The 10,406-nt window shown below is 35.5% G+C and overlaps 4 protein-coding genes across 8 annotated transcripts; 3 read left to right on the top strand and 1 right to left on the bottom strand.

Moving 5' to 3' along the window:
- Positions 1-90: 90 nt before the first annotated feature.
- mtTFB2 (mitochondrial transcription factor B2) lies at positions 91-4,400 on the top strand. Of its 4 annotated transcripts, XM_043417546.1 has the most exons (5): positions 91-2,669; positions 2,766-3,155; positions 3,254-3,570; positions 3,650-3,949; positions 4,089-4,400. In XM_043417546.1, exons 1-4 carry the CDS (start codon positions 2,460-2,462, stop codon positions 3,942-3,944), a joined length of 1,212 nt encoding a protein of 403 aa, XP_043273481.1. In that variant the 5' UTR covers positions 91-2,459; the 3' UTR covers positions 3,945-3,949; positions 4,089-4,400. The 4 variants fall into 4 exon arrangements, with proteins under 4 accessions (XP_043273481.1, XP_043273482.1, XP_043273479.1 ...); XM_043417547.1 differs by having other exon boundaries at positions 91-2,909; positions 3,326-3,570; XM_043417544.1 differs by having other exon boundaries at positions 91-3,155; positions 3,326-3,570.
- A 42-nt stretch (positions 4,401-4,442) lies between these two features.
- On the top strand, positions 4,443-5,751 carry LOC122409771 (uncharacterized). The gene is made up of 2 exons (XM_043417564.1): positions 4,443-4,785; positions 5,182-5,751. Exons 1-2 carry the CDS (start codon positions 4,642-4,644, stop codon positions 5,683-5,685), a joined length of 648 nt encoding a protein of 215 aa, XP_043273499.1. The 5' UTR covers positions 4,443-4,641; the 3' UTR covers positions 5,686-5,751.
- Positions 5,752-6,286: 535 nt separating this feature from the next.
- Positions 6,287-7,695, top strand: LOC122409775 (uncharacterized). The gene is made up of 2 exons (XM_043417567.1): positions 6,287-6,816; positions 7,065-7,695. Exons 1-2 carry the CDS (start codon positions 6,466-6,468, stop codon positions 7,419-7,421), a joined length of 708 nt encoding a protein of 235 aa, XP_043273502.1. The 5' UTR covers positions 6,287-6,465; the 3' UTR covers positions 7,422-7,695.
- LOC122409769 (transmembrane protein 179) lies at positions 7,157-10,403 on the bottom strand. 2 transcript variants are annotated; one of them, XR_006260755.1, is made up of 3 exons: positions 9,904-10,403; positions 8,929-9,549; positions 7,157-7,291 (listed from the first exon to the last, which is right to left on the bottom strand). XR_006260755.1 is itself a non-coding variant. In XM_043417560.1 (2 exons), the coding sequence occupies exons 1-2, from the start codon at positions 10,011-10,013 to the stop codon at positions 8,994-8,996; spliced, it is 666 nt and encodes a 221-aa protein (XP_043273495.1). In that variant the 5' UTR covers positions 10,014-10,403; the 3' UTR covers positions 7,503-8,993. The 2 variants fall into 2 exon arrangements, 1 of the variants encoding a protein (XP_043273495.1); XM_043417560.1 differs by lacking the exon at positions 7,157-7,291 and having other exon boundaries at positions 7,503-9,549.
- Between the last annotated feature and the right edge of the window lie 3 nt (positions 10,404-10,406).

Raw genomic sequence — 10,406 nt, 5'->3', positions numbered from 1 at the left:
GAGATAAAACGAAGGGTTGCTCCTTCCCTTCTCTTCATAACCACTTTCCCATTCTTTGTTGATGATTGCGGTTAATAATCGACGCAAAGCGATCCTTGATGTTCGCGACGAGGTAGTATAAGGAGGCTGCTAGAAACAGAAAATGATAGAAACAAAAGATTTTGGGAAATTTCTGGCAGTGCTCGTGTGGAAAAATGCTCACTGTGGGACACTCCGGTATGCCCCTATTTTGACGCAAATTTCCGGTTAATCTCCGTTTCAGCTGTAATTTGTGATGAATTGTCGAATAAACTTTTTCCAGATTTAAGGATACGTGCACATCTACACGTGTAATATTTTCTATATCAAAATATTAAGGTATGAAAAAATAGCGTTATGTATAAATATATAAAAGCTTCTGATTCATTATGATGATTGATTTGCCTGAAGAAATAATAAATTCACTCTGAAGATCTCAAAGAGCACGAACCCTTCCTATATATATTAGGGTGCTTCAAAAAAAATCGATTTTTTTTTTTTCGTGGGCCGAAGAGGGATGTTAGTACATGTAAAAAAAGTGACTTTCCCAAAATTTGAGATTAAAAAAAAAATATTTAGCGGTCCCTCAAACGACTTTTCTATGTTTTTTCCTATTTTGAGGAAAATCATCATGAAAAAAGTCTTAAAAAGTCATGAAACGTTATGTAAACATAAAATGCACTTTCTTTGTTGAATAAGTGAAATATTGTGAACATAAAATACATTGGAATAATGCGCTGAACATCAGTATACTACACAATTTCATTGCTAAATTATGTTATATGTTTTTTAGGGTGCTTCAAAAAAAATCGATTTTTTTTTTTCGTGGGCCGAAGAGGGATGTTAGTACATATAAAAAAAGTGACTTTCCCAAACTTTGAGATTAAAAAAAAAATATTTAGCGGTCCCACAAACGATTTTTCTATGTTTTTTCCTATTTTGAGGAAAATCGTCATTGAAAACGTCTTAAAAAGTCATGAAACGTTATGCAAACAAAAAATGCACTTTCTTTGTTGAATAAGTGAAATATTGTGAGCATAAAATACATTGGAATAATGCGCTGAACATGTGTATTCCAGTATACTACGCAAATTCATTGCAAAATTACGTTATATGTTTTTTGAATATTTAGCTCGGAAATAATTTTTCTCTGCGCTGAATATGAAGCATATTTTTCCCATGTTTTTTGCGAAGCCCCTAGCTCATGTAGCTGTTGAGCTTCGTCCTTGTCGTGGTCATAGTAGCTCTGTTTATATTGCTTCACGGTCTACAATGTAACAAAAGTACAAGTGCACTAGTACGAACAAAATGTCATACGAACAGAAAAGTCATTTGAGGGACCGTTTAATTAATGATTTTTTTTTTCAACACAAAGGTAAAGTTTCATGTATTCAAGGGAGAAGTGCATTTTATGTTTGCATAACGATTTATGATTTTTTTCATGACGTTTGTCCCCAAAACAGGAAAAAAAATACAAAAGTCGTTTGAGGGACCGTTATATATTTTTCAAAAGATCTGAAAATTTGAGTAAGTCATTTTTTTTACGTATACTAACACCCCTCTTCGGCCCACGAAAAAAAAAAAAATATCGATTTTTTTTGAAGCATCCTAATATATATACAGATAACGCACTTGTCTGTCAGTTCAGTGAAAAGACCTTTTCAGTAAATTCTAGTAAATACTTTCAAGCTTTCGAAAACTGAAGTAAATTCTCGTGACCCTTTTTATAGAGAATTCAATAAAAACGAATATATGTATAGACGTGACTCTATTCGAAAATTTTATTCATACCCTCCCTATGTATACAAATGTCCGCCAAAAAGTTATCGAAATATTAATTATCTGATGTTAAAAAGTTATCTTTCAGACAACTGTTAACTTTCAGATAACTTTTTGGCAGACATTTATACCATTAAGGTAACTTTTTTTTGGCACTTTTTTGAAAATTGCTACTAGGGTAATTTGCGATTATATAGAAAAAAACTATCTCGGAGCAGTACACCAAAAAATTCGGTTTTTCACGATTAGATGGTTTTTCCAAATGATTATACTCCACCATTTTGATTATTTGATATGAAAAAAAAAAAAATATGCCTTATTCAAACGTTCATTAGTATATATCGATTACATTATAATAGGGAGCTTGGCGGGTCTGGCATATGGCCGGTGGCCGGGAATGGGAAAAAAATCTCCCACGTGTTTTAAGGTTAGGTTAGTTGAAATTGGCGATCCAGCGGCGTTTGTTGACAAACAACGAGTCGGAGTGAAAAAAGTTTTGCATTATTACATATTCAACAAATGATACACAATTTGGCATCGAATTGTTGAGATCGCATAATAAACAATACGTCAGTATTCGTTATGCTAATTTTATTTAAAAGTAACTTATTTGTAGTAGGTTCGAATTGCAAACAGACATTAAAATCTACATTTCGTAGACCATGAAAAACTTTTATAACATCGCTGTGAAATGCAGGCGTGTTGTTGAAAAGTCTTTGGATCAGTGCAATGCGAATTTTTTTTCGCGACACTTGACGTCCCAGAAGAAACCACGGAAAAGTCGTACGAAAACGGATGAATCTTGCTCATCAACGGACTCTATCTCGGAAGCAAAAGATGCTATTACTGCCGAATCTCGAGCAAATCCAAAAGCTAGTATCTTGTATTTGATGGATCAGGAAATTGCAAAAACAATAGCTGGATTGATAGTGGCGCATCGCAGTGTTAAAACACCTCATGTTATGCAGATGAATCCAGGTTTAGGGGTATTGACGGAAGAATTGCTCAAAGCAGGGATCCAGGAGATTGAAATGTTTGAAGGAACTGAATATTTTTGGCCAAGATTGATGGATCTACAACTAAGATTTCACAAAAACCTTTATTTACAAAAGGTAAATTTTGGTCACATATTCGAGGTGGCGTACAGAGACTGGAAGAATGAGACCAATGACTTGGATGATTACTTCAATAATGTTAAAGAGAAAGCATGGAGAAATCTAGCAAGTTATGAGATAATAGGTTCAGTGGCAGATCGAAATTTTACCTATCGCCTGGTCCAATCACTGGTGTTGCATAGTAACTTACGCCAGAAGGGAAGAATGATTCTTTACCTTTGTGTTCCTCCGTCAGTTATGCTCGTTGGTATATTTTACATAACTCATGTCTACCGCTGTGAACAAAATTTTCCTTTTATTTGTAAAATAAATTTACTTATTTTTATTATCTTTCAATTCAGGAATTGATTTGTAAAAATGATCACTATGATCTCTACAGAACTCCTATAGTACTGTTCCAAACATTGTTCCAGTGCAAAGTTCTTGGAGAGTTGCCAAGATCAGCTTTCTATCCGCAGTACTCAAAATCAAAAAAGCAAAGAAAACACTGTAGAGAAGAACTGTACAAAAAGGACCGTGAGTCTATGTTCCTTATTAAAATTGAAGGAAATCGTCATCTCTTCAATAGGAAATTTACAGAGAAGGATCTCTTGGTTTATTACTATTTTGTCAAGCATCACTTCAAAGCAAGAGTCACCAGAGTTATTCCTGCTCTAGAGTATGTACAACAATATTTTGTTAATTTGAAGAAATTTTTTGTACTGATATTCATTGAATTTTTTTTGTATTTGTTACAGAAGTTGGGTTCCAGGATGCGGGCCTGCTCTTATAAAAGACGGTTTCAATATTTTCACACAATTTGGAGAATTGCTCCCGCACGAGGTTCTCAAATTATATTTGAAATTCAAATCTTTGCCTGGTTTCAAAAAGAGCGCATTTCTGTCGAGTAATCCAGTTCTATCGAATGTGAATACGTTTTTCTCTGACATGGAACAGTACGATAACTGGAATGAAAATACTGTGGATTTTGACAATATTTTCCAAACATCGGTGAAGGAATTTGAGGATGGGAAGAAAGAATTGATACGATAATCCGGGTACTCATTACGATATTTTAGCGATTTGATTGACTGATTCGAAAAACAGGTTCAATTGTTTTTCGTCATTTCTATTATAATCAAGTATTTATTATACTTAAAATTCAGTTTATTTATAAAATATTGATTTTACTTGCAGAAAATAGAGCTACCGAAAAATAGCGTTATATCCGCAAATCCCGATCCATAGAAAAAGGTTGCAGTACTTTTTCATCTAACGAGTTAAAAAAGAGATTTGAAACGTCCTGTATACGTATATTTTTCGTTAGTTTTTTACTTTGACGACCAAATGTTCGTATACCGATAAGAAAGATTATCACGAAGACACTTGACCCGATCTGCGTGAACTTTCAAGTGTGTGCTTCGACCGTGGTTAACAGCTCACATTTGTGTATATACGAAATTGAGAGATTTGTACTTATCGTAATCATTAAATATATAACGTACCCAACATGTTGTACAAAATTGCCATCAATTCGTTCTCCGAATTCTAGCTTCCAAATGCTACTTTCCGAATAATTACAGTTTAGAAGAAAAAAAAACGAGCGGTAAACAAAAATGCGACTTGCCTCGACGCTCTATAGTGACGACTTTCGAAAGTTTGAAGAGCAAGGGTCCCAACCAGCACACTGGAAACGTGCAGCTATTCTTCGGTACGCAGTATCACGTTTCGCTTCTGAGAGGAAAGAAATATGTTGGCTCGTTCGCAATTGATGCACAAGCGCAGTTCATTATTCATCGGTTGTCTCGTGATTGCGTTACTCGTTAATGAATCTTTTGGACAAGACATAATATTTACCGATGAAAATGGTGCAGCGGTACATCGTCGAAATCATGTAAGTTCAAAACGTTAAAATCAACGTATTTCGAAAGGAAGAATAGTTATGCAATAATTCTAAAAGAAATTAACTTGAGTATGTTTACTTTTACTCTTTACCAACTCGATTGTATTTCGTCACCCATAAGTTCTGATAAATATTTGAAATAATCGATCAAATACCGTAAATTACGATATTTAAAATAATAAATTCATAGTAATAATGAGTATTTTCATAATTCGCCTCGATTCAATCGCATATTTAACGTTTATCATTTTTCAAGAGACGCTCAATAAATCTTTCAATAAAATTCGCTGTCAAAAACGTTCTCGCTTTCGTCAAACGTTATTTTCACTCGAATTCATCACTTGCGTAATTTCGACATAATAAATAATTGAAAAATCAACGTCACAGGCAACGACCGAAGAATCTGTAACGACTGCAAGTAGATCGACCGCAAAGGCACCGATGCCAACGGAAGAGTGCGGTCAAAACATGGTTTTGGATGACGACAATGGGACAAGGCCGGAGATTTGCGAGTGTCTCGCGGGTTACGTGTATCACCTCGAGTCCGATCAGTGTTATTCCACATATAAGCAAGGACCGTGCGAACATGGCTATTATTTTGTTCTCCAAGCAAACGAGACCGTGGCAAAATGTATACCGAATCCTTGTACGAACGACAACGAGGTACCGTACGAGGGATCTTGTTACCCTTTGCTGTCGTCGAGTGGACCTTGCCCCGAAGATTTAAGCTTGGTTATTTCGGAAACAACGTACGAACCCGTTTGCGAAGCAATACGAGCCGTTTCCTATCATATTATAATGGTGCCTCCGAAGGGTTGCGCTCCCGGAACGAGGAGAGCAGGAAGAAATTTGTGCCGCACAATACTCAATCCTAAAATTAATAACGATTGAATATACTAGGCACTGTAGAATTTTTATTTGTATACAAGTGAAAATATATTCGCTTCCTGTTTATTACTCAATGTGTTGGAAGAATTTTCGAAGAAACAAGGCGGAAGAAACACGATTGGGGATTTCAATACATTAGCCGGGTGTAATCAAAGTCAAGATCGTGGAGACCGCACGTTGACCGTAACGGGACATCAAAACACGAGTTATGAGTGGGAGATATGGGCAGGAGATAGACACTACTGCTTGAAAGTTTAAGAAAATCAATGACGACATCTTAATATTGATGACGAAAGTTATGAATCATCGTTGAATATTTAATCCGTGCACTATGCCACCGGAGGCTTTTCTGGATTTCGTTATTATTATAATCGCCAACTAATATAAATCTTTAATATTGCAAGCCTCCATGGAACAACTAAAAATGAAAAACATTTGAAATCTCTGAGTGGTTAACTTGTTTAACTGAGATTTTTCAATTGTTCAAAGATTGGTGTGCAATTGTTGTTGTTTTTTTTTCACATTTTATTATAACACCCAATTCTTTAGAAACTTTTGAACGGTAGTGTACAGTAGTATCAATTTGGCACTGGTTAGCCTTGAGGCTTCTCCATCCAGCCGCATTTTCGTGGAATACTTCGACTTGGAGTAGCTCGTTCTTTCGATCATATATTTTCCTTGACGTTATTTTTTCCTAATCCCCATAACGCAAGCTTCATCATCTTCGTCTTACTTAGGGAGACGACTCGATATCTTTCTCCCTCCCTCCTTCCTCATATACATATGTATAAGTATCCCACAGCGAGTCAACCGAATACCAGAAATATTGAGAACCTCGGAACCGTCGACACGTGTACGTGTAATACATCTCTGCTTTGTATCAGAGACGAGACAAACAAATACGATTTATCGTTAAAAGATTTTGTAACTCGACGAGGCAGACGGTTTTTAAATCCTTGCTGGAGTTTACAAGCCTCTGTCTTTGCTGCTTCACTTTTATATACTATATTTAACGATACCATGACGTTATTAATTATAATCGTTTCGTTCGCGTTCATCCATCAAGGATTGTCTCAGGATATTGTGTACCCGAAGGATGAGATCATTTCGTACTTGAGTGGCGATAATCCTGCGGTGAGCCTGCTTCCATTACGTGCTGCTGAAGAAATTCTGTTTCGAGGTCCAATGGACCACAATATTTATAATTTTGTTGAACATAATTCAATGAATCCTATCAAAGTACTGTTCATTTAATTTTATATCGATTTGCGAATATACACAAAGAACTTTCGTTTTTTATTTTTCATCAAGTTTGAATAGAACAGAAAATATTATTTCTCCTCTCTGTGCTCACATTTTTAAAAAGTATTTTGTTTTCCTAGATCAACGAACGTATACCAATATACATTCCGGGAAGATGCGCTGAAAATATGCTCCTTTATCCTGGGGCTGGTGATAAAAGCTACTGGAGCTGCGATTGCAGGCCCGGATTTTTATATTTTCCACTGAACGAAACCTGCCACGAAGCTTTCAGACAAGGACCGTGTCCCGCCGAGAATTACGTTTACAAGCCTTTGGACGATGCTGTACCAATATGTGCCAACAATCCCTGCAAAATTGATGGCTTTGTTCTTTATAATGGAATTTGTCAAGAAATTGGAGCAAACTGTAATGGAAGAGGTGTCATCCGTGTTAATAAGACCACTTTTCAGCTAGAGTGTACGCTCCCAAGGGCCTAAAATTCATATTTCACATCATTCGATTGTTGTTCATCTGTCTTACAACGGCGAATCACCGGGAACACGTAAGACACCTGTCGATTGATATTTAACCGAAAAATATCTTTATTTCTGTTCGAACGCCAGAAGACACTATCATTTGGCTAATGGATTTAAAAAATGTTCTACATAATATCAACAAATATTTTTATACATTAATAATACATTCTTTTCACAGTTTACGAATAAATCTGGATTTTTTAATGAAAAACAAAATTAGATCCAGTGCAACAAATTTGACGTCTCTGTGATTTTTTACTCCAATAATCGTGGAATATTATTCTAAAAACTTGACGAAATTCATTGTTTATATAATTGTGTAAAACAACGTATATATTTACAAAAGTATTTTAAGCTTCAAAGTAAAGTGAGTATATACATATACGTGATGCAACAATTCCAGATCGCTTCGTATTATCAAGAGAATTACATTTCATGATTTTCCTTTCTCACAATAGAATAATAATTTTCAAAGTCTTACGAGATTTTTTCGTGATCGCATCTATGAGGGGTTGGAGGTGTAAAAATACAGATATGTATGATGTTTTGAAAACAAAAGTAATTATCCGAGCGATTAAATAGAAATCTCTACATTTTGCTTTGAATTTTCAAGTTAATTGTTGTATCGTTCGAACGCAGCAAATATTCCCTTCTATTTTTTTTCAGTGGTCTCCAATTTTTTTAAAATCATTTTTGGATAGGGAACATAATGACTTCCTCGAGATTACAAAAATAAAGAGAAACTTTCAAAACGACGCTTTATAACAATTGATTTTTCGACGAGTTCCGATAATTTATCTCTGATATGTAAAGGTTACATATCGTATTTGCGAATATCGAAGGAGTGCACACTCCCAAATCCACATTCCGTGCAATCGCCCAATCGCACATTCGCACACTCACACTTTGCAATAATAGTATGCTTCTTACTCAGAGGGTAATAAATTTGACACTTAATACTTGCGTTATAGTATTAATTACAATTAAATATTGGTTCGTTTCGAGATACAGAACCTTATTGGTACTGGTAAATATTCCCATAAGAGTGAATTAATAAGTGGGAAGAAACAATTTCTATAAGAGGGGGACTCGATTTTCAAATCTTTGGTCGAATCGTCCATTATACAGCGTTCGAAAACACACTCATTTGTATCGTGAAAATAATTTCAAAAAATTGAGTTTTTTAAACAAAATAAAAACCAGATTTAAAACGAAAAAAAATGTGGTGGACTAATTTTTTGAGCATTACTTAGAATCTTCCTTCTGTAAATCAGTGACATTTGATTCTTCATCGCTGGGATGGAAAGAAACTCGTATTATTTCATTATTATACACAAGTCTGAGACTAGGAAAACTCATTGAACAGTTTGAAACATTGTACGAACCGTTTTTCAAATTCAATGTACAGAAGGAAGAGAATAGCTCAATGTGAATGACTGAAAAGTAGCCAAAAATTTTGGTTGCATACCAATGACGCAAACTTTGATGTCGGCTGAATCAATGGAATAGAGCATATAAATTGTGATCCTGACTCTAACTCGTTTCTGCCTGCTGATTGGCATTAGTGGCTTCTATTAATCTTTGTCGCTCTGTGTACATGGATACTTTCATGTTTTCGAGTTGATGATATCTGAGAACTTTGAGAACAGCAAAAACTGAAAGGCCAACCCATATGGAGAGGCTACTCCATGCACCGAATTGTGCAGCCCCGAGTTCAATATGAAATCCGGAAGTGTCAATGTTATCAGTTTTGTCGATATCATTGCCCGCTGCTAATTCGCAGGATGGAAATCTTTTGGTCATGCATTGACACCAGGTCATGAAACCCAGAGTTATCAAAACTGCCGCAACGAGGGTCATCCCTGTCAAAAATATTGAACTGACAACATCCATGAAAGCAGAAAGGAATGAACTGTCTTCTCCTCTGTACATCAACATTGAGAGGCGATAAATCTGTACCACAGCAGTCAAAAATAATACAAGACCCACGAATATTGTATAATTGCAGTAAATACGTGATGACCAATTTACGACGAATTGACCATCGGTCTCTTGCCAAATGCCTGTCGAGAAGAGCAGACAATGACCTCTGGAATTTGAAAAAAAAATAATAATTAATTTAACCATTCGATTGTTTAGATATTTTTGATTTTTGTTCAAACTCAACAATTTCTTCAATCCCTGTTATCAATTTGAAAAACTCAAGTTGTTACTAATCGTTTTAGACTGTAGAGACTAGGTCAATGCTATGACGTGATTGGAAAAGATCTGACTGGAGATAAAAAATTTTTTTTGACGTTCAGGGTTTCGTAATTTATATAAAAAAAAAAAAATGTTTTGGAAATGTTCCATGGAATAAGAAATAGAAAATGTTTAAGTAAATGAAGCTATTTTTCAGACAGTATTTGTTTATTATCTGCGTACAAAATAAGTGATTTATTACCGGAATTCATCCTGGTGAAGACTCATAGGAACAACAATGCATAGAGACAGAATCAGAGCTACAACGTATCCTGCAATCTGACTGAGCAGCAAGACATTCGTGAACGCCATGGTTAACCGTAGGAAATTCCTTGAGTTCCTTGAGAAAGATTATGTGTTTACGAAATACTATTTCGTCTTGCTGGCGACACAGGGAATGCGCTTCGTCCGATCACAAAAACCGATAATTATCTCCACGGTTATTGCTCCAAGTTAAAAAAAAACATTATTTTTTCCACGGCGGTAGAAAATTTGAAGGCAGGCTTTTTGCGTCCTGCCAACGCATTTGTTCAACTGACACCGAAGATGACTAAAAAAGAAATTTATTTCTTTCAAGAAGTACACGTTTTGCGTATTGCACTTGAAAGTGACAGATCAGAGATCACTCGAGAATCTTTCAGCTGTGCACCACTTCCTTTTATATGATTGCATGTCGGAAGTGCGCAGTTGACGACAGCGCAACTG

This window comes from Venturia canescens, chromosome 4, assembly GCF_019457755.1.
Source record: "Venturia canescens isolate UGA chromosome 4, ASM1945775v1, whole genome shotgun sequence".
NCBI lineage: Eukaryota > Metazoa > Arthropoda > Insecta > Hymenoptera > Ichneumonidae > Venturia > Venturia canescens.
Note: the sequence above shows the minus strand (reverse complement) of the source record. Positions and strands in the feature narration are given on the sequence as shown.

Excerpts from the sequence above, each read along its gene's own strand:
- mtTFB2 (XM_043417543.1), top strand. The coding sequence starts at position 2,460 with ATGAAAAACTTTTATAACATCGCTGTGAAATGCAGGCGTGTTGTTGAA. Across the intron at positions 3,156-3,253 it reads TTCCTCCGTCAGTTATGCTC|GAATTGATTTGTAAAAATGA; the intron begins GTTGGTATATTT and ends CTTTCAATTCAG. Across the intron at positions 3,571-3,649 it reads AGAGTTATTCCTGCTCTAGA|AAGTTGGGTTCCAGGATGCG; the intron begins GTATGTACAACA and ends TATTTGTTACAG.
- LOC122409771 (XM_043417564.1), top strand. The coding sequence starts at position 4,642 with ATGTTGGCTCGTTCGCAATTGATGCACAAGCGCAGTTCATTATTCATC. Across the intron at positions 4,786-5,181 it reads CGGTACATCGTCGAAATCAT|GCAACGACCGAAGAATCTGT; the intron begins GTAAGTTCAAAA and ends TCAACGTCACAG.
- LOC122409775 (XM_043417567.1), top strand. The coding sequence starts at position 6,466 with ATGTATAAGTATCCCACAGCGAGTCAACCGAATACCAGAAATATTGAG. Across the intron at positions 6,817-7,064 it reads TGAGTGGCGATAATCCTGCG|ATCAACGAACGTATACCAAT; the intron begins GTGAGCCTGCTT and ends TTGTTTTCCTAG.
- LOC122409769 (XM_043417560.1), bottom strand. The coding sequence starts at position 10,013 with ATGGCGTTCACGAATGTCTTGCTGCTCAGTCAGATTGCAGGATACGTT. Across the intron at positions 9,550-9,903 it reads CTTCACCAGGATGAATTCCG|AGGTCATTGTCTGCTCTTCT; the intron begins GTAATAAATCAC and ends TTCAAATTCCAG.